Genomic DNA, 22,860 nt, shown 5'->3' on the forward strand with positions numbered 1-22,860 from the left:
CACACACACACACACACACAATATATCTACAGTAGATAAAAAGCGTACAGAAATCCTTGAGTGCATGTACGTGTACAAAGAGCAGACTGGTGGGAACGCCGGAATGGCTGGAGCCAGGGAGCATTATCCAGTCGTTTCCGTCTGCTACGCATGAGAGCACTAGCACTGTCTGTAGGCCAGAGAATCACAGACCAGAGCAGAGGAGAAGAGAGGAGAGGAGAGGAGAAGAGAGGGAATGGAGAGAAGAGAAGAGGGGGTGTAGAGGAGAGGAGAAGAGAGGAGAGGAGAGGAGAGGAGAGGGGGAATGTAGAGGAGAGGAGAAGAGAGGAGAGGAGAGGAGAAGAGAGGAGAGGAGAGGAGAGGAGAGGAGAGGGGGAATGTAGAGGAGAGGAGAACAGAGGGAATGGAGAGGAGGGAAGAGAGGAGAGGAGAGGAGAGGGGGAATGGAGAGAAGAGAAGAGGGGGTGTAGAGGAGAGGAGAGGAGAGGGGGAATGTAGAGGAGAGGAGAAGAGAGGAGAGGAGAGGAGAAGAGAGGAGAGGAGAGGAGAGGAGAGGAGAGGAGAGGAGAGGGGGAATGTAGAGGAGAGGAGAACAGAGGGAATGGAGAGAAGAGGAGAAGAGAGGGAATGGAGAGGAGGGAAGAGAGGAGAGGAGAGGAGAGGGGGAATGGAGAGAAGAGAAGAGGGGGTGTAGAGGAGAGGAGAGGAGAGGGGGAATGTAGAGGAGAGGAGAAGAGAGGAGAGGAGAGGAGAAGAGAGGAGAGGAGAGGAGAGGAGAGGAGAGGGGGAATGTAGAGGAGAGGAGAACAGAGGGAATGGAGAGAAGAGGAGAAGAGAGGGAATGGAGAGGAGGGAAGAGAGGAGAGGAGAGGAGAGGGGGAATGGAGAGAAGAGAAGAGGGGGTGTAGAGGAGAGGAGAGGAGAGGGGGAATGTAGAGGAGAGGAGAAGAGAGGGAATGGAGAGAAGAAAAGAGGAGAGGAGATGAGTAATGAGTAGTGGAGATGAAGGGAGAGGAGAGGAGTGTAAGAAAGGAGAGCAGTGGAGAGGAGAAGAGAGAAGAGGAGTGAGAAATGGAGAGGAGAAGAGAGAAGAGGAGTGAGAAATGGAGAGGAGGAGAGAGAAGAGGAGTGAGAAATGGAGAGGAGGAGAGAGAAGAGAGAAGAGGAGTGAGAAATGGAGAGGAGAAGAGAGAAGAGGAGTGAGAAATGGAGAGGAGGAGAGAGAAGAGGAGTGAGAAATGGAGAGGAGGAGAGAGAAGAGGAGTGAGAAATGGAGAGGAGGAGAGAGAAGAGAGAAGAGGAGTGAGAAATGGAGAGGAGGAGAGAGAAGAGGAGTGAGAAATGGAGAGGAGGAGAGAGAAGAGGAGTGAGAAATGGAGAGGAGAAGAGAGAAGAGGAGTGAGAAATGGAGAGGAGGAGAGAGAAGAGAGAAGAGGAGTGAGAAATGGAGAGGAGAAGAGAGAAGAGGAGTGAGAAATGGAGAGGAGGAGAGAGAAGAGGAGTGAGAAATGGAGAGGAGGAGAGAGAAGAGGAGTGAGAAATGGAGAGGAGGAGAGAGAAGAGGAGTGAGAAATGGAGAGGAGGAGAGAGAAGAGAGAAGAGGAGTGAGAAATGGAGAGGAGAAGAGAGAAGAGGAGTGAGAAATGGAGAGGAGGAGAGAGAAGAGGAGTGAGAAATGGAGAGGAGGAGAGAGAAGAGGAGTGAGAAATGGAGAGGAGGAGAGAGAAGAGAGAAGAGGAGTGAGAAATGGAGAGGAGGAGAGAGAAGAGAGAAGAGAGAAGAGGAGTGAGAAATGGAGAGGAGGAGAGAGGGGGACGAGCAGAGAAGGTATGCACATTCCAGAATCCTCTGCCCTCTCTGCACAGCGGTCACCACCTGTGGTGGGACAGACGGGTGACATCACAAAAGTGTTTTGCAGGTGGACGGCTCTCACCACGTTGAGCCCATCTGTTAGACCGAAAAGGACACAGAAGAAAAACAGCTAGATGGTCAGATTCGCATGGGCCCCTGAAAAGGGGCTGACAGAACATAAGACAAACAAGGAGTGCGCATGTGTGTGTGTGTGTGTGTGTGTGTGTGTGTGTGAGAGAGAGAGAGAGAGAGAGAGAGAGAATGCAGAAAGTGCTCATTCTCTCGGAGAAGCCACTGCTATCACACAGATGCGAAGGAGACCATAAACATTATGAACCCCCTAAAAACTCAATCTCTGTACTCTAAATCTCAAAGATCCTTACGACCTGCCTGGCCCCTGTCCAGTGCACGCATGGGAAGGGGAATGACCAAGTGAGAGGACAGGAGAGTGTGTGTGTTGAGAATGATTGAGTGTGTGTGATGTGTACGGAAGGTAGTGGAGAGGGGAGAACAACTGGTGTGAGTCTGTGTGTGTTGAGAATGGTTAAGTGGGAGAATGTCTGACCGAGAGGACAGGAGAGAGAGAGAGAAAGAGAGAGAGAGTGTATGAAGGATTACTGTGAGTGTGTTGGAAGTGGCTGAGAGGTGGAACGTGTGTGTGTTGAGAACGATAAAGAGGGGGAACTACTACAGTCTGAGAAGTCAAGATTGTGTGTGGAGGTTAAGAAGAGGAACCGACAGAGAAGAAAGCCTGCAGTGTGTGGCTGAGAGGGGTAACGACTGACTAAGAAGCCTGGTGAGGTGTGTGTGTGTGTGTGTGTGACAACAGACTGAGCTGGCGAGGGAGTGTGTGTGTGTATGGAGGGTTGGTGGTGGAGGGTATTTACATCTTGGAGTCTGGCCTCTTTAGGGGTTTGCTTAGCCTCTCCCGTTTCATCCCTTGATCCCCTCTCCTTTCCCGTCAGCAAAGCTCTGTGTGAGGGCACCATCGCTGGACTTACCTCTGTTAATGTAGGCCTCCGCTCATCGGATGCAGCGCCGATGTTTTCATTAGGCGCCGAGGCAAAACAATTACAGCTAATGCCGCTGGGAGGATTTTTTTGATGAGTGAGGATCTTTTGGAGCCAAAGGATATTTTACAAGAAACAAAGCTTTACAAACCGGGATCCTCTCACCCTTTCCCCCCCTCTCTCTATCTCTCTCTCTCTCGCTCACATCACCCAAACACCCTCTCAATCCTAGCGTCAAATTATGTGGGGAATTTTTGGGATTTGACAAGGCGCTCAAGCCCGACCCAATATCCCTGACGTTCTCCGCAGCGTTAGAGAGGCACAGTGGGCGTCCCTGCTCCACGAGGCTCCGGCTCACTGGGAAGCGATTTGATGTGGCCCCTGCAGGCAGCCGTGCATCTGAGAGAGAGCGAGGAAGAGAGAGAGGGAGGAAGAGAGAGAGGGAAAGAGAGAGAGCGAGGAAGAGAGAGAGCGAGGAAGAGAGAGAGGGAGGAAGAGAGAGAGCGAGGAAGAGAGAGAGGGATAGAGAGAGAGGGATAGAGAGAGAGCGAGGAAGAGAGAGAGCGAGGAAGAGAGAGAGGGATAGAGAGAGAGCGAGGAAGAGAGAGAGCGAGGAAGAGAGAGAGGGAGGAAGAGAGAGAGCGAGGAAGAGAGAGAGGGATAGAGAGAGAGCGAGGAAGAGAGAGAGCGAGGAAGAGAGAGAGCGAGGAAGAGAGAGAGGGATAGAGAGAGAGCGAGGAAGAGAGAGAGGGAGGAAGAGAGAGAGCGAGGAAGAGAGAGAGGGATAGAGAGAGACGGGAAAGCCGGTTAACCGGCTGATAGCTCGTTGGCGTAGACTTGTGTTTGAGGTCCGGTCCATCACAGCAGGGGCCGGATGTTGGGGAATGCTGTCCTGACCTGATGCGTAGGCAGGCTACACCGTGAGCCACACAATCATCACACACAAGATTAACATGTTTAAAAAACTCAAAAATATATATATCCTCTGGGGAGCAAGTCCTATTAATGATGGGATTGCAGTCATGGAGAACAACAGTTCATTCATAATGTAGATGAAATACAAGTTGTTCTGCTTCAGATGTTCTGCTTAAATAATAGGCTAGAAGTGCTATCCAATTCTAATTTGAATATGTCTACACTAAACCGTCTCTGTGTAAACTGTGAATGAATGGGAGTATTTGAGAGAGAGGCATTGGAGACAAAAGTACCTTTGTTCTTAGAACAGTGTAGTTAAGCAAGTAATAAATCATACTAGGGACTTTAATGTAAATGCAAATAACATGAAAAACCACATCCTTAAGATAAAAGAGATTTCATCCTTAAGATTATTTAATACTTGGCAGCTCAAGACACTGGATGGCCAACAAAGGCAAGCAGCATTAGATCTCTGGTTTTAATCTCTCTCTCCCTCACTCAACTATCCATTCATAAGCTTAGGCCTAATTAGTGAACGTGAACATTCTGGAAAAGTGCACTTCATATTGGGCAAGTTGACTTCTCATTAGCTCATTTAACAGACATAAAGGGTATTGGCCAAATGTGAAGGGTAACCAAGCTTCCAAATGTACCAGACTACAACTAAGTGCTTGTGAAGATATTCATGAAGCCTTGAAAAAACAGCTTGTAGAATTGTGCTGTTGGCCATCATTGTTGAGGACCACTGCTCCAGGCATTACGCGTATATGTTTTTCATGTTCCTTTTTAAGCACACAGTGTACTATAGCCGATGCAGCGGAGCTAGCGGGCCAAGAGTCAGTTCATGTTTCCTTTGTGTCACTGCTCTATGTTCTGCTGCCATCCTTAGTCCAGTTGGCTATATTACAGCTGTGTGCACACAGACTGCCACACACACATATCAATAAACAAACTCCACCGCAACTGCAACATTCACAAATGTGCTAACACTATCTGCAAAAACACACAACAAATATCTAAGTGTGCACACACACACACACACACACACAAATTAGCAAACCAAAACACTGGTGTTTTAGAGAAACTGATTGCTTTATTGACTTTGAATGGATGAATTCATGACAGATGATAAAAAAAAAGGCCAAATGTCTCAACCAAGCACACCAGTATCCACCCCATTCTTTTGACTGAAATCAGCTTAACCGATCCCCATTGGTCGGGGTTTACCAGGTTAAGCATCATAAACAGAAAGGGGCAGAAGCTGATGTTCTGCTGTGGCCAATCAAATGGCGAGTCAGGTGAAAGGACCACTCTAATTGGACCAGAGAGAGCTGCTCAACCCTCTCTCTGATTCAGCAGAAGTGCCCAAGTTTCACACATTATGGAAAACATTTTAAATCAAAGAAAAAAAAAGTATTCAACATCCTATAAACAATTTGTCAATAGTGCATTGGGGATAATGAATCACAAAGCTAAGATGTTGAGAAAAAAAAAACTGAAAACCCAAATTTGTAAACATTCCAAATAATTAAATACCCATCCCGAAGAAAAATAGCCTTCTTCCTAACATCATGTAAAATGATACATCAAACAGCCCTGATTACTATGTTTCCGCCACTTCCTCTGAAAGGCTTCACAATGATACCCAACAACTATGGTTCACTAAGCTACTGACTAATGCACTTGGAGATAGTCGCTGCACAACACGGTCATTACATCTGTCTAGGACACTATTCTTAACTCATAGCAGTCAGTGTCTATCTTTTCTTCAAGTTTTTTTTTTCTTTTTTTTTTTCATCGGATATCTTTTTTCTTTTCATCGGATACCAAATTGATATACGGGATGGAAACAAGCACACCAGTTTACTCATATGAGGTGGTACGTTTTTTTCTGTTTATCCTTGTCAGGTAATTTGATGTCTTCAGCATTTTCACAAGATGTTGATTCTCATCCTGGATGTTTTGATTCTCAATTGAAAAGACACAATTAAGTCCAGGAAATGGGTACCATTCAAAGAGTCAATAAATTATAATGCATTGGGTCAGAGGATCCACGCCTGAGATTCCTATGGGCCCTTCACTTTTTCATAATCACATCATAGTCTCAGCACATTTCACATCACTTTAATCACTTCCAAATACGTTGGAAGAATGAAAAATAAAACCCTCAACAGCTTTCTCGATTGTCACGGAAGGATTAAGTTCTCGTCTAAAATCACGGTCAATTAAGAAAACTGACGGAATGTTATGATCTCTCACGGTGGAAAAACGAAGGAAGGGAAGGAACGGAAACAAAAGCTTGGCGTCTGCCAACACACAGAGAGCTCCTGACTGAGCTGACTTAGGAGGTTTGGAGCCAGACATGGCTAACGAGCATGACCCCCCCCCCCCTTTCTCCCTCTCCCTCCCTTACACTCAAGACAGGTTCACTCAGTGCCCAGCATTGACTGGTAAATAGGGGTGGGTGGATGGGTGGGGTCAAAGAAGTGAAGGGAGGTGAGTGAAAGGAACACACATTCACAGGAAGACAAACACACTCCTCTTCCCGTTGTCACCCCCTCTGTTAGCGTCAGTGGTGAGGTGGGGTGGGGGATCCGAACGATGTACAGATAGTCATTCGAAGAAGGACAAGGGAAACGGAAAGATGACCTCGCAGGACACAAATGCACACCTGGATAACCATACGTCCCCACATATACACATAGTGCGGATGGCAAGAAATGGTGCTTCAAGGTACGGAAAGCAGAGAGGGACATTGGACAGAAGAGGACAGAGGAGAAGCGAAGGGGAAAGTGGCCTGAGTGCTGTCCATTCCGACTCCCACCAGGAAAAAAGAAAGAATTTTTGGTCTGTCGCTCTCAACCCATCGGCTGAACAGGGAGACAAAATGGACAGCAGGTTGAGACCCAAACACAAGTGGCTGTATCAACACACACACACACACACACACACAGAAATGTCAGACAATATCCTCAGTGCACAAAGACCAGGCAAGATGTCTTCTGTGCACTGACTGATGCATACACTCTGGATGCACACAAACGAGCATACATGCAGCCCGGGCATAACACACCCAGAAATGACCACGCACACACGCACACACACACACACAAAAGAGAGGGTGCAAAAAGGGACAGAGGAAGAAATAAGAAAAGTCAGATGCCAAAAGATAAAAGATGAGATATGGGAAAGAAACCACTAAAGCATATTAGACTCAGATTTGATGATGACTGATTGTTAAAAGGCTTCAAATGGAGACTTCACCCTGTGACTACACAACAGGGAGGTGAGAAAAGCACTTCTACTGCGTTATGATGAAGATGGCAGGATGAGGGAAAAGTGGAGGGAAGGGGGCGCTCCCATGGCCCTAGGACACGGGTGGACTCTGCACAGGGGGTGGGGGGCTGGTGCTGTTGTTGTTGCCCTCGGAGACTGTGCCGCGGGGCGGCACCTCGATAATACGGGGCTTGTCGATGATGCGGGCGCAGCGGTTGCCCTTCTCCACGATGCCGATGATCCAGGCCTGCTGGCCCTCGCCACCGGCATCGGGGCCCGGGACCCCCACACCGGGACCCTGACGACTCGCCTTCATCTCCGCACAGAACCGCGCTGCCTGCTCACGAGGCAGACAGATCAGCAAGCCACCTGTAAGACACAGAGAGAGAGAGAGCGCGAGAGAGAGAGAGAGAGAGAGAGAGAGAGAGAAAGAAAGAGAGAGAGAAAGAAAGAAAGAAAGACAGAGAGAACCAGAGAGATGATTATATATTTGATGGCTATTTGCTTTCAAATCAAAATGTAGTAATGCAAATATACAAGCAAGACCAGGTGAAAAAACTTGCTCAACATCACGCTGGATGTTGACCATTACTGCATTAAATTTTACTTAAAAAAGTTAACGCTATGGGAGGAAGCAATTCTTTTTTTTAATTATTACTTCATAGTCGCAGAGAAATACAAGAAATGTATTTAGTAGGGGTGGGCGATATATATCGTCTGCGATAATATCGTGATTGTTGTTTTAACGATGTGCAAATTTACATTATCGAGTATTTAAATTACTTATGGGGAAAAAACATAAGTCACGCATTAAAACCCCATACATTCACTAAATACAGGAGGTGTATGCGAGAGAAGCCCCTTGTTGCAGCAGAGCAAGTGTCACATGATTGCTAGTGGGTCCACCTTGTCACACGCAGGCCTAATGTTTATTTTGTGTAGCGACTGAGACGTACTGTAGGCCTACTTGGGATTTTGTGCAGCTACTTCTGTTCTGTTCACGTAGCATTGATAAGGCAGTCACATTTTTTCCTACATGGTATTATATGGAGAGAAAACATTAGCCTTTGAGTATTTTAGTAGTCAGTTGTAAACAAAGAACTCTTCTCATGTAACCCTTTTGTAAATGGACTAAAGTTCGCTCTAAATATCTACGTGTATCGATTATGCTAACCGTTAGCACCTCTATAGGATTTCTCATATACATTAGCCATAAGCTAACGCATTAGTTTCTATTCTGTAACTTGGAATGCAAGCCTACATGATTTCTCTTAAACAAAACATCGAAGGAAATAACTGAGATGTACTCTGTTGGTCTGCTTAGTTTTACAGTGAATGCTAAGTAGGCTAAAGGTTTTTGAAAACTCTCTTGGGAAACTGTTAGGCCTATTCATCTTCTCTAATGTAGCTGGCTAGACCATGTCATTGCCACACACACAAGTGGGGGCAAAATAGAAATGTGTCAGAGTGACAATGCATTGGTTGATTTGGTTAAAAAGTCACAGGTTAGGTTATTGGTTATTATTGTATTGATGCTATTCATAAATAATGAGCTGTAAAGTAACTCAGACTTTTACAAAAATGTTTTTAAAGGATATCGACTAATTATCGTTATCGTCAAAATCACAAAAAATATGGTTCATTGTGTAATATTTCTCAGGTATTGGAATTAAAAGCCTTATGCAGGTTAGCAGGTGCTCCTGCTGAAATCATTTCCAAATGATCTTGCGGCACTTTCAAAATCTGCGGCCTATGCAAAGAACATTGCTCTTCTCCCATTTTAGCATCTTTGACTTTTTTTCGATCAGTCACCTGTCACCAGTGTGTATTTGACCTACATTGGCCAGATGCTTCCGACGTAGCTTGCTTGAATGATCTAACTTGGGTGCAGTAAAATAGGTCTTGCTACACTGCACGTTGCAAAACAACACCTGTTTGGCATGTATTCTACCATTAATTTATCTAAAACAAAACAAAATCTGCTCCATCCCATAACATGGTGGTAAGATAATGGTGGACAAAAATGTGGTTAGATGAAAGCTGAGTAATACCACTCTCTTATTAGCACATACTGTAGTGGGCAAGCGTGCCTTTGAAGTTCACTCAAATCAAGTCTGTTCATTTCAAAATGCTGCATTCTAGATCATGCCTTGAACAAGGAGAGCATAAAAATAGCCTAAACAAAGCCAACCATTCTTTAACCAGAAAGGCTTTGGCTTTTGTTCTCACTGTTATCTAAAATTGTCTAAACAACTTTGCCAACACTTCCATTCAGAGTCCTATCTGAAGCCATGCTGATTTACTGTCTAGTCCATTAAGGTTGGCACGGTTCATCTGAAAGAGCCTTCTGTGCTGGCAGGAATGTGGTCATATACTGCCTGCAGCGGGCAGACTAGAAAAATGTAATTAGACTAGAGTACAGGGGCAGAAAGAATCTACACTGATGAGTTTTGCACCAAAGACAAACCGTAGATGGTGGGGGACTATCTCTGGGCGTACACCCAACCCCTCATCAGTGTTTGGAATTACTTTGGGATGTGCAGTTTGATTTTTATTCCTTTTTGATGTCTTTTCCGTTTTTGATGTTGGCTTATATGGCATTTGTACTTCACATTTCTTATATGCACTCTATGCTGTACGTGTGTACTTTAAGTCCATGTCACATGAAGGACCATCATGAAGAACAACAAAAGAGAGCTGGACTGATGTTGTGCGTCTCCGCACCTGATGTCTCGGAGGAGGTGCCCTGCAGCAGGCCGAAGAGGTTGCCGCAGGCCTTGCTGACGGCGGCCATCTTGGCGATGATGGGCAGGTTGTGGATGACGAAGGCCACCTCGCTGCGCTGCTGCTGTGCCAGGTTACGGGCGTGGCCCAGGATGCCGAAGCCTGTGATGTCGGTGGCCGCGTGTGCATTGAACTTGTGCATGAGTGACGCGGCTGCACACACAGGAAAGGAAGGGCAGAATGAGGAAGGGGAAGAATGGGAAAGATAAACAGTCATGAACAGTCAGGTACTTTCAAGAACTTTAATGGAGTTACAAGACTTAAAAGGCAGCAAGTGCAATAGAAGAAAGCACCATGGTCCTTAACAGTTAGGGGATTCAGATTGGATGGATTAAGCCTAGTTCTAGTTCTAAAAGAGAACTTCAAGGAAGATCTCCACCAAAGAAGATTTTAGAAGGATAGGCTTAATCCATGTTCAGGAAACTAGTCCTGCAGTCTTTGCATGTGGATAAAGAAAAAGCATGAGCGTGAATACACAGAGATGAATGTATCCATGGCTAAAATCTTCTCAGACAAACAGCAGTACATGCCAAAGATTGTAAACCTTTGTAAACCAGAATGTAAACCTGTTGTGTGAAGCAGCTTACTAAATTCTAAAGGTGACGGAGGTAGGAGGCGGTACCTGTGCGGTTGAGGGTGGACATGTTGAGCATGGCTTCCTGGTAGGCCTGTTCAACTTCCTCTTTAGATATGACCAGTTTGATCTTATTCCACTTATCTGGCTGCAGGATCACAAAACGACACACTTGAGATCAGCTGAGATTTTGTGCATTCATCGTTTCTTTTTTTTTTTTTTTCCTGCATCGTTTTCAAGTTTCCCCTTCCTACCCCAGACCTACTGCCCCGAATTAATTTGAAAACTGAACTCCATACAGTATAGTATATGCATTTCAACAAAGCAATTCTGTTTCTTTCAAATAGATGTGAGAGTTTGAAATGGCGCTAGGATAAAAGCATCCCACCACTGGAGAGACCTTGCATTAACCTCAACCCAAACCAAATTTGGTAAGCTTTTGAAAACAGCTCTACAAAGTTCCTTTTCCACTACGGAGATAAAGGGTCTGAAATGCCTGGGTCTCGCAATCTCTAGCTTTGACCACCAGAACTTTACCAAAAGGATGTAATCTTTTCAAGCACTGTTATATAATTTCCCACTTTCTAAAATGGGAAGCAGAACAATACAAGCTTTGTCTCTGCACAAATAATCTTTTGGTACATCGACCAATAAAGGCTACTGCAACAAGACACAAAAAATACAGTACAGTACAATACAGATTAAAGTACAAAAGTTAAAACGTTGATTAAATACATACAAGCTAACTAGTTCTGAGAAAATATAAAAATGCTTATATTCTATAAGGATTGGTAAAAAAGATTACTGAACATCAAAATGTTTCCACTTACCAGGTCCAGCCATTGATGGGCATTGACTGCCACCTGTGTGCCCAGAGGTTTGGTGAGAACTAGCACATCCCCAGGAACCGCACTGTCTGGCCTACAGAAGAAAACATAGAGGGCTGATATATTACTGTTTCCAGATCAGTGAGAGTGGAATTTCCATGGATTAATAACCAGAATAGACAGACACACTTCTAAATGTCCCAACAGAAAAGACAAGACACAGACGTGAAGTGATCATTTGTGAGCATGAAGGCCACAATGATTTATGCCACAATGAAGTATGCCACATGATTTTAGGTTATGGGCTTGCAAATTAGCTCTGGTTGCCTAGGGTGACAGGGAAAACCCAGCTGCCTAGCAGCAGTGATGTAACAAAAGACTTCATAGTGCATTTACAACCTGATAGCAAGCCTGCAACATCGCTGTTTGGGATGCAAACTACTCCTGACATGAAAGACAGAGGGGTTGCTAAGGAACACTCACATGATGAAGTCATTGGGCTGGCACACCACGGTTGCCACACCCCCAATGATGATCCAGGGATTGATAACAGTTTGGCCGCCCGTAACGGAAGTCCCGCCTTCTTCTGCGGCGTCACGGAAACCCTTTATCATTAGTGGCATCACCTGCTCCCTCTCCTGAATGCCACAATCACAGACAGGAAACAGGAAGAGAGGAAGAGACAAAAATTCAGGTTTAGGAGCTTGTTTGTTAGGATTCCATAATATCTGATGAACACATACTATATATACCCTGACCTGTTTTGTTAACTTCCTGAAGAAGGCTAAATTAGTGCTGGGCGGTATGACCAAAAATGTATATCACGGTATTTTTCAAAATTCTTATGGTTTCACGGTATATGACGGTATTTTTTTTTCATGCATAATCAGATGTTCACAGCATTTTCTACAGGTTGAGAGAGGAATTGCTGCAGTACATTGACTAAGGATGGTCTATTTTACTGTCATGATGTAGAATAACTCCACACTAGTGGTAATGCAGTTTTGCATGGCCCCAGAAAATGATGCTGTTTACAAAGAGCCACTCATGATTCTAATGAAGAATCTAATCAGCAAAGACAATTGCATTCAAAATACAGAACTTTTGCTGTGCAAATTTCACAAACATCTTAAAACCAATACAAAAAGTAGTGCAACTTGCAATAATTATACTTTTTTGAAAATTATACAATTTAAAATAAAACTTCTCTGCTGATATGCTTACTCTGTCAAATAGGCCTATCAGAAACATGCCTTATTGTTATTGTGTGGTTTACATGACGTTAGTGGTAGGCTAACGTTAACTTCATGTGGCCTGCCATGAGCTTCGGTTCGGTTCGCTAGGCAAAACATCAGGATAATTTCTAACTAGCCAGCTAGTATTGCTCAGTTCCTGTCTATAACATGCTTTACTTGCTACCTGGATAATTTCTGCGAATATTCTTAAAGTGAGATGAATGATAAGATCATTAAACTTCACTGTGTTCGGTGGGTTGCTAACGTACGTCACCTACTAGCCAGCTAGTTACAGCTGTTGAACAATCTCAATTGAATTTTAGTGTAAATCCCTTTCAATGCAGTATCCCTTAACTTTTTCCTTAACTAAAGAAACAATTTAAGGTATCCTGTGCAACACCCTTAAATAAACCCCTTACCTAAGGAGAAATTAAGCCTTAAAGGTCATACTTAAGGGGAAAAACTTAAGGTGTTTTGTGTTTACCCTATAACCAAAGATGGTTGATTACGAAGATACTTCATGAGAGGCCATTTCCTGTCCCTGGAAATTTATGCAAATGGGGTAGCAGTACACGCCCCCGCACATTTATGCAGTGATCGGGCTCTCTTTTTAACATTGAGGTCTATGGCAGAATCCAAGAACTTCCCAGAATTTGTCAAAGCCTTATTTTTCTGAGCAATGGATGCACATTTCGGACACGGTATCGTGATCTCCAAACCCTCCTCCCTATTTCAGTAGAATGTCATGATAGTATGACCCTCCAGTCGGGAGAAAATCAACATTAATGAAGGTGTACACCAAGTTTATTTTGTACTCCGGCTTGTCTGGCGTGGAACCGAGGCGTTCAAACGTAAGTCATACGTCAGTGACACGCCCCTGTGCAGGCGGGAACTGAACCAGAGCCCGTCTCTGACTGAACTCCACTTTGCCCTCATAGACATGAACTAAGACGTCCCATCTTGCTACGCATTCATTATCTTTGCTATAACCAAAGATTGTTAAGGCGGAGCAAGATACTTCGTTGTAGTTCATGTCTATGGGCGCGAAATGGGGATCGAATCCTGTCTGCATAAAGAGGCGTGTCGATGACTTATTGATGAGCGTACTGTACGTTGCAACCGGCCAACAGCAGCAGCATAAATAACCGGCGCACACCTGATATAAAGTTGATTTTCTCCAGACTGGAATGCTCAAAAATGCTAAAAATGTACCTGAAATGTTCAGAAGGGTTTGAGGATCATGAAAACGTGCCCGAAATTCACATTCCTAACTCTATAGAACCAAGACCTTAGCATATGTGGTAAAATTCTGAGCTATGCCCATAGACTTCAATGGAGCAGTCGCTGCCTCTGCTCTGCATAAAGGGGGATTATGACCCCCCCCCCCCTCGTGCGATCTGGGTTCCCGGAAGTGGCTCCTGATGAAATATCTTGCTCCGCCTTAACAATCTTTGCTATAACTATGCCTCGCAGTCGCACCATGCGTGCGTGTGAAAAAAGTCCCGTCTGAAACACTGTCGCGCGGCGCAGCGTTCCAAACGTTGTGTAATCAAATACACATGGCGGTATATTCAAAATTCATATCATAACGAAAATATACACCAGTATACGGTGTGAAACGGTATACCGCCCAGCACTAGGCTAAATGCTGAAACGCGTCGAAGGACTGTTTTTAATGTTTCTGCCCAGTTAAATAAAGGCATTTGAACTTTTTTTGCCTTTAGACAAGTGCCCTGGCATGTTTCTTTACACGCAAATGCTGTTTGGGCATACTGTGCTGAGGCAGCAAACCAGTGGCCCAACATTTGTTCAGTTGCCTGGCAGTAAAAGTTCCAACAATGCAAAATGATTTATTTCTATTACAGCACTACCTCAGGATAAAGGAAAGGTGTTTGACATGTTAAATGCAAACCATCATGGAACTGCTTCTACAGTAGATGACTAATCCTGTGTTTTGGAGCATGCACTCATTTTCAACATTGTGCACTGTAATATGCTGACAGTGTCATAGCTAGCATTTGTATATATGCTATTATATAACTATATGGTGGTTATTCAACTTTACAGTGCACTATAGTGAAAGAGTGGACATTCGGACATATGCTAACAGTGACAACAATGTCACATGACAAGGGTGAAAGAGGGGAGGACTGAACAGAGAACAGGGGTGAAGGGTGAGGGTTTAAAGTTCACCTTCTCATTCATCTTCTGACTGAGACTGAGTAACATCAGCATGTTGTCACACTCTGTGATGCCCATGGCGTAGAGGTCACTCAGCACGTTAGCGCACGCTATTCGACCCTGAAAGAGACGTAAACCCCAACACTCATTTAAACATTTGTATTAGTCATTTTCAAAAGGTTGATGTGTGATGGAGTAGTGTATTACTTGTCATACATTATATACATTTACTCATTTAGTTGCCGCTTTTATCCAAAGCGATTTAGAAGTGAGGAGCGACATTCAAGCTACTGTGCAATTGGACACCTTAAAGTAAATCATTCATCCTGGCTTTTACAAACAAACAAACAAAAACAAACTAAAATAAATAAACAAACAGATAACCAAAGGATTATAGTGCAGAGGAGTTGAGTTGATAGTAGAATAACCAGGATAGACATAAAATACACAATAACCTGTTCTTAAAAAATAATGACTTGTTCTTGCTTTTTTCTACTTAATTTACTATTTATGCACATATCTTAAACCTTTAATGAGCAGACATGCAACAGAGCACTAACAACTAAGCAGCATAGTGAACATAATCCAATATATCGGGTGGAAAACATTGCACAGAATCATGCCAATAACCAACAGCACTTAGAGAAAAGCACTACGGAGAGTAAAAGGGCTGGTTTGAACACACATCTGGTTGGGAAACTGTTTTTCCCACTGTGTGCATGTGTGTGTAGGGGGAGGGGAGGTTTTGTTGTGCAATATGGTGCAATTCAGGTATGAATACTGTGTAACTCAAGGGGGCGGGGGGGAAGAAAAACAGGTAGGTCATCACATTTTTTTGTGGAAGGACAATGAGCCTCTATGGCAGGAATGGACAGAGTGAACAAACAGCACTGACCATCATGTATGGGTCCTCTACCAGGGGGTAAAAGAAGTCTGTGGTCTGGACCAGGGATAGACCCCCATGCCTCAGGGGAATGACACAGGAGTCCAAGCCAATACCTGCAACCAAACACACAAAACAAGGCTCGCAGTCTCAAGCATAGTGTTGAAATTAATACTAATAATCAAGAAACACAAGCCTGTCACAAGATACAGAAAAAGCTATTTTTAGGAAGTATTTGGAGCTTAACAGTGGATAAGAGGATAGTGTGATGTTATTAGATGTTGTAATGTTACATTGTGATCCACAAAGCTGGTAACTTCCTTATGTTAGCAATGGGCATTACCTGCTATGGCTCACCTCTCATCATGTGCATAGCTACTTCATACCAAATTGAAGAGTTTGTTATTCCATTCAGTATTGAATGGGTGCCATAACACATTGGGTCAGTTCAGTATTAACTAGTTCCCGAGTGGATTTGATTACACAGGTCAAAGTATAATTCAAGAGCCTATCTTGAGATATCTGATGGGGCGTGATCCAGATATAAAGCGCTGTTCTTGCATGTGCATTAATTTGTTAGCTAGCTAGCTAGTTAGCATACGCTTGCTATCAAAACATACTGCTGCTACCCATCTGTCATTGCTTTGCTTTACTGAAATAGAGAAGTAGCATTTTGTCATGTATTTAGCCACAGAGCAGTTGCTGAATAACATAGCAACTCATTCATTGCACAACAACACAAACTGGAACGAGATAATTTGCAAAAGCGAATACGAGAACATTATGGTTGCGGTCGGCATGGTTGCGTGCCTAACGTTACCTAGTCGGGGTCCATGAGCAGCAGAGAGCTGACCGAATTCCGACGTCTCATCGCCGGCACCTGCCGCCGGGCCGCCGTCCTCTCCGGTCGCTACACCCGGACGATCGGGCTCAAGTCCCTCCAGGAGTTTGAGCAGAGCCTCCTGAGGGACTTTACAGCCTCATCCTTTCAGGTCGGAGAAGGCCGTTAGCCGAAAGCTGCGGTCTAGGCCATGGTCCTCCGGTTTGAAGGCTTGATAGCCGGGAGGAAGAAAGGCAGCCAGCCTGCACGTGTCAGAGCCTTCGTCCGGCGGGGTTGGAGGTGCAGAGCCAGACATTTTGTTAGCGTTACTGTGTAAATGTATTCATTCAATGTTTAGGCATACTGCGCTCGAGTGCCGCGAAATACTATGACAAGAATGAGTCAATTGTTTTAAGGCTAACTGGCTAATCATTTGGTGCTTCCTCAGCCTGGGACGGGCGCGTAACTGTAGGAGAATGTACCATTATGCTTACAGGGGGACTTGCTCATACAGACACATACTCTGTCCAGTTTTAGGAGCAAGTGTGGCTATATCTGGACGTATCTTGACCTCATGTCACAGAATATAATCACTATAAATAATTTAAGTCGTGAATGTACAAAACTGATATTGATGGCAACATTTTATAATAATTACACTCCAGCCATTTTCAAGTGCACGGGCTTGACCATGACCGCGTTCGTTTTTTACAGTCTATGGGTTCAACCAAAGACTCTCTGATTCAGTCAGGGCTCAACCAATGACTGTACAGTCACTGGATCCGTTTTACCTTTTTCATTTGGCTGCCAAGAGACGTAACTACTTTGATTTCGCTTTACCCTCCCTAGACTTACAGATCTCCACGGATCTTAATCACAGATTTTCTATATTTTATAACAAAAAGTTTTATATTTCCAGTCACTATACTTTTTTCATACACAATTTATAATTATAATAACGAAGGCAGTAGCCTAACATGTCCAACCAGTTAAATTAATGCTTGGTTCTTTGAATATCAGATAACTGAAAAGCAGTGCAAGCAGTGATGAGGGTGCTAAGCCAAGCGAAAATTCAATGGAAATAGCTGTACTCAGCAAGTTTCATGTGTGATAAGGCAAGGCTGTAATCACAATACTGCCAAAATAATGACTTTACATACTAAAAAGTGGTATGCTGAATGGTTAAATATCTGGGAAATGGTATTCTGAATGGTTAAATATCTGGGAAATGGTGCTAAATGGTTAAATATCTGACAGAAAAAGGGAGTGGAGAGGTGGAGAGGTGCAGAGGTGAGATTATCTCAGTTAGGTGGAGAAACTTAATTACAGAGAATTGCCAGGAAAACACTTGACTTGCACAATAATCCTCTGTTAAGCCATCACTTGATGGAATTATATTTAAAAAAAAAAAAACTATTGGGAAAAGTGGATGTACAGATTGGTAATTATTTCTGAGAACATTACCTAGCTACCTGCCTTCTATCAGTGTTCTTTTAATGTTGATCTAGGGTGGTACTTAACTTCTACCTACTACCAACTAATGAATACATTGTATACAAGGCCACACAAAGGGATACCCAGAAAGCACATGCAGATGTTGCACAACCAATTTTTGAATATTTGCTACTTTGACCACAATATCTGGACATAATTTCTATACCAATGCACAGATTATTTATGTTCATAATGATTATAGTTGTGGTTGTAATTCGTTCAACCCTCAATGGCATAAGATAGAATGGCACATGAAAATAAGAAACACATTATTAGACATTATTGTTTAAAAGAAAACATATAAACATATCACCCCGTGTTTTGTATAATAGAATAGCAGGAACTGATTTCACCCGCCATGCACATTTGTCCTCCCCCTAATGTGTACTGACTGGTTTGGCGACCAAAATTGTGAGTGATGCAAGTCACCCCGCTCACAATCTGTTTGATCTACTGCCCTCTGGGAAGAGGTACAGAAGCCTGCGCTCCCGCACTACCAGACTCACCAACAGCTTCATACACCAAGCTGTAAGGATGCTGAACTCTCTCCCTCCTCTCCCCCCTCCACCCTCAGCTACATAACATCCTGGACATTGGACCCACAATGGCCGCCTGCACTACTCCACTTGCACACTTGCACACTTGTACACTTTACAACTTGGTGTTGTTGTCCTGAAAACACAACACTTCTGCTGCTCTTACATAACTTGCACCACTATGCCACTTTCTTTATTACTTAGGTCAAACAGAACTACCCAAGCCTTTTATTGGCCTGACTTTGCACTAGTATTTTATTGACTGTCTATGCACAATTTCAACCAAATTTTGCTGCTCTTATTTTTTCATTATTATATGTGCCCTCTTATTTACTTATTTACTTACTTTTTTGTTTACTTGAATGTTATGTTTGTCTGTGGACTTAAATTGGAAAAATATGTCTTGTCTTCACCGTGGGATAGTGAGAAACGTAATTTCCATCTCTTTGTATGTCTGGAACATGTGAAGAAATTGACAATAAAGCTGACTTTGACTTTGACTACAGCCATGATAAGGTCACTTCCTGTTTGACTGCTTTTGTGATGCTTTGTTTGTTCTAGAGAATGAGAATTTGTGACTGGTGAAATGTTTTTCATATGCCTATGATTTTTAGGAATTGCAGCGCCCCCTTGAGGTCAAACACCACCAATTTGTGTGTGCTTCCAGAATGCATCACATTTAGCCAGATCAGATCTGCACCGTGCTGTATGAAGTCGACCGAACCTATTGTACCATATTTGGTTTTGGGTGTGTTCATCTTCAGGTTACCACTTACAGAACTGTCTTAAAGCAATGCATGCTGGGATTCACACAATACCAATTTAAATCCCAATAGAGGGTTTGGTTTTCTTACATGAAAGCATTGTGGAATTATTAGCTCACTTCCTGTTTGGCAGCTTTGTCTCGATCAATCAATTTCGATTGGCTGTGATCCATCCAAGACATCCACTGTAAATGAGATACGGCTACATTGTTTTCCACATACTCTTGAGAACTTATAATAAATAGCTGAAACAAGTGTATATAAAGTTATTTATTCAATTCACATATTCAGTGAAATTTAATGACACCATTTCATATCCAGAATGGTATTTTCCTTTCTGTCAGTGCAGTTACCATTTTCTATCAAACTGGATGACATGATTTTACCGATGTTTTAAAAATCTGCTGATGACCATTCATACTTCCTTAAGGAAGAATTAGCTATTTTTACTTTTTATTTGTACAAACACTTGCACAAATATCATTGTGTGTGTGTGTGTGTGTGTATATATGTGTGTGTGTGTGTGTGTGTGTATGTGTGTGTGTGTATATGTGTGTGTACCAGCTCAGCCTCCATGTCCAGATGGAATGACTGTCTTCTGCAAATGTGTACACACATGGTGTTACAGAAGGGTCCCACCACTAAACAACAGTGTGTGCTCGTTCAGTCTCAGCAGATATGCTGATGCATTTCAATGCTCAGCAGACAGAAAGAAGGAAGGAAGAACATGGGCTGAGTTGAGCGCAGTTCTGCTGCTGTTATTATGAGGTGAGTGGTTTCAGGCCTGGATGGAGCTCTTGGTGCTGTAGGCCAAATAGTAGACCACAACGCCAATCACGGCCGCCAGAACCTCAGTGGACACCCAGGGGCCATTCCATGCTCCCTGGAGGTGGGGGTAGAGTAGGGTAGTATGGGGTGGGGAACATGGATAAATAAATGGAACGTTAGAGTCAGAAACAGAGACAAGAGCAAGAACACAAACAGTAATAGCAACTGAACACCATCACAGAGAAATTTGTTGTTTGCCTGCAATGTTTAAGTTTTGTGTCAAAATATATAGGACTTCAAATAAAAAATGAGTCAATCTCAAGCAGGAAAGGGCAATTGATTACAACAATGAAGACACTGGCAGAATCAATCATGGTTACTTTAACTCTCTTAATACAGAAGAACCTGTCATTATGAATGACTAAACAGACAGAGATGTGTATGAAGATCTTAATGAAGCACAGTGCAAAGCATAAGAGCATACTCACTCTATGGTCCACGTTGACAGAGAACAGAGGCTTGATGGCAGCAACATCTTCATTGTTCCTCTGAGCCTAAAACAAGCATACACACACGCAATACAAATCAATTTAAGTGACTGAACGGCAATCTATTCATGGACGATTCTAGCCACCAAGTCCACAAAACTGTACACTAAAACACTGCAATATGCACAGAATGCACCGTACCTTGCGCAAGGCACTGTAGGACTCCTCATCAAAGAATTTCACCTCATAAGTGCCCGAGCTGGCCTGTTTGTGGGACAAACTCCAGGAGACCTGCAATCAATCACCAAGGGGGAGGTTATGAGCATAGTCTCAATTTGATGTTAAAATGCCAAGCAAACAATAAACTAGTGGAGATGGAGACTGTGAGGAAGGTCAGACCTGGTATTTGCCGACATCTTGTCCACGGGTCACAGGGAACTGCTTCCCATTGACATCTGCATACAGGGCCACGCTCTAAAGGACACAACAGAATACATCATGAGTGCTGACTGATTAAAATACACGGGTTTCCCGTTTACCAACAAAACTAGATGCACGCGCAGCCATGGGGCAGAAGACACTTGGTGGCCGTCCACAACGTTAACCCAAATAGTCGGCTGCTGTAAGCTACAATCGGAATTTTTTGTATACCCCTGTTGTCTCAATGATAATAACATCTCATTTCAGACTATATTTCAGAGTTTACTGTTTATTTGCATTATTAATATAACATCATATTTTCACATGTGATTTCAAATTGGTTCAGTTTATAGCACAAAAACTCATTTTATTCTTTTCATGGACAGCACTGCTCTGCTGTTCTATGGTGCTTTCTGCCTCTTAGTTGCGCACACATGTTTTCGTGACTTTGCACAGAAATCCATGTATAGATAGATAGATAGATTACTTTATTCATCCTCAAAGGGAAATTATGGTGTTACGCCAGCAATTAATCATATAAACATGTAAATGTAAATCAGGTTTCTAGGCCAAGTACTGTATAATTGCGTATACAAGGAATTTGGTCTCTGCATTTATCCCATTCGTGAATTAGTGAACACACAGTGAGGTGAAGCACACACTAACCCGGAGCAGTGAGCTGCCTTGCTACAGCGGCGCTTGGGGAGCAGTGAGGGGTTAGGTGCCTTGCTCAAGGGCACTTCAGCCGTGCCTACTGGTCGGGGATCGAACTGGCTACCGTTTGGTTCCAAGCCTGAAGCCCTAACCAGTAGGCCACGGCTGCCCCCTAAACATGTATCACACATATACATACAAGCCAAAAATAAATACAATTAATATTTCATCAACTGGTCAACGATTGAACAATGGATATTTGATCAATTGATAATTGATCAAGATTAGATAGCAGAGCTATGCTTTTCTCCATGCTGTACTGTAGAGGGACTATATAAATGAATGACAACATTCTTTACCTGGACCCCATTGGAACAGGCCAAGCTGAGCTCCACAATGAACACAGTCTCAGAAGAGATGACTGCATCCGTCGTGGTGTAGGTGGAGGGGGAGAAAACAGGGTCTGTGCAGGTCTCAGCTGTGGGGGAACAGAAGAAAACAGACGGCATCAGTTCCAGTAACTGTGTAGTAACAACGTTACCCTAAGGGTGTGTTCATCAACGACAAAACTAAAACACATCGTTTATACCAGTTAGATGATCTTCTCGAGCTTTGCGTAAAGCAAGACATGTTAACGTTACTGTTAATTTGACAAACTGTCATGGCCGGCGAGCCACCAACAATTTATACAGTAGCAAGAAATAAAGAAACCCTTCAAACACTGATATTTCACACACCTAGAAGCTACCTATTATGTTTGTAAATGTTCATCTAAAGCAGCCAAACGTTGGAGTGATTGCTGCTTCAACAGTGATTTAACGTTACTAGAAAGCTAACACTCAATTGCTAAGGCTAGGGCTAGTTTGCTATCCAACTGGACCACCAACCTTAACCTGCGAACGTTTAAATGTTTTATAGATAAATGTAAATTAAATCTTGATGAATAAATGAATACTTACCGGCACAAAGGCTCAAACAGAGAGCCAAAACTGCTACAAAAAGTCTCATGTTGCTGCTTGTGTCTAGTCTAACGCTATGCCACCTCAGCTCTCCACGGATGTTGCTATCAAAAGGGACGTCAACCTATCAGGACCTCGCATTCAATGAAAGACACGTCAGCGTACAGACTTAAACAGAGGTGTGTGCGACATCTAGTGATAACCGCCAGTACTACATAAACCCAATCAAAGTATATTTAGGACGTATATGGGTACAGGACGCCCCATCAGTAGAATTGTGTGGGTACTGCGAAATAATTTACTACCTCATCACCTCCATTACACATACAAAACCAACATCAATTCATCCATGGAAGATACCCTACTGTTGCAAAATGATGCATTATCTAGTCACAAAATCTAGTCACAGAATTACATGAGA

The 22,860-nt window shown here is 43.4% G+C and overlaps 2 protein-coding genes across 2 annotated transcripts; both read right to left on the reverse strand.

Annotated features, from left to right (window-relative positions):
- Window positions 1–5,543: 5,543 nt before the first annotated feature.
- sephs3 (selenophosphate synthetase 3) lies at window positions 5,544–16,823 on the reverse strand. The gene is made up of 8 exons (XM_042097724.1): window positions 16,357–16,823; window positions 15,549–15,652; window positions 14,666–14,773; window positions 11,721–11,875; window positions 11,241–11,331; window positions 10,459–10,558; window positions 9,777–9,989; window positions 5,544–7,421 (listed from the first exon to the last, which is right to left on the reverse strand). Exons 1-8 carry the CDS (start codon window positions 16,670–16,672, stop codon window positions 7,144–7,146), a joined length of 1,365 nt encoding a protein of 454 aa, XP_041953658.1. The 5' UTR covers window positions 16,673–16,823; the 3' UTR covers window positions 5,544–7,143.
- Window positions 16,824–19,405: 2,582 nt separating this feature from the next.
- On the reverse strand, window positions 19,406–22,568 carry ssr4 (signal sequence receptor, delta). Its single transcript, XM_042097725.1, has 6 exons — window positions 22,440–22,568; window positions 21,840–21,958; window positions 20,806–20,880; window positions 20,608–20,697; window positions 20,407–20,472; window positions 19,406–20,033 (listed from the first exon to the last, which is right to left on the reverse strand). The coding sequence occupies exons 1-6, from the start codon at window positions 22,486–22,488 to the stop codon at window positions 19,929–19,931; spliced, it is 504 nt and encodes a 167-aa protein (XP_041953659.1). The 5' UTR covers window positions 22,489–22,568; the 3' UTR covers window positions 19,406–19,928.
- Window positions 22,569–22,860: the final 292 nt, after the last annotated feature.

The sequence above is a fragment of the Alosa sapidissima genome, chromosome 7 (assembly GCF_018492685.1).
Source record: "Alosa sapidissima isolate fAloSap1 chromosome 7, fAloSap1.pri, whole genome shotgun sequence".
NCBI classification, from domain to species: Eukaryota; Metazoa; Chordata; class Actinopteri; order Clupeiformes; family Clupeidae; genus Alosa; species Alosa sapidissima.

Excerpts from the sequence above, each read along its gene's own strand:
- ssr4 (XM_042097725.1), bottom strand. The coding sequence starts at position 22,488 with ATGAGACTTTTTGTAGCAGTTTTGGCTCTCTGTTTGAGCCTTTGTGCC. Across the intron at positions 21,959-22,439 it reads CTGTTTGAGCCTTTGTGCCG|CTGAGACCTGCACAGACCCT; the intron begins GTAAGTATTCAT and ends GTTCCCCCACAG. Across the intron at positions 20,034-20,406 it reads CTGTCAACGTGGACCATAGA|GGAGCATGGAATGGCCCCTG; the intron begins GTGAGTATGCTC and ends CCCCACCTCCAG.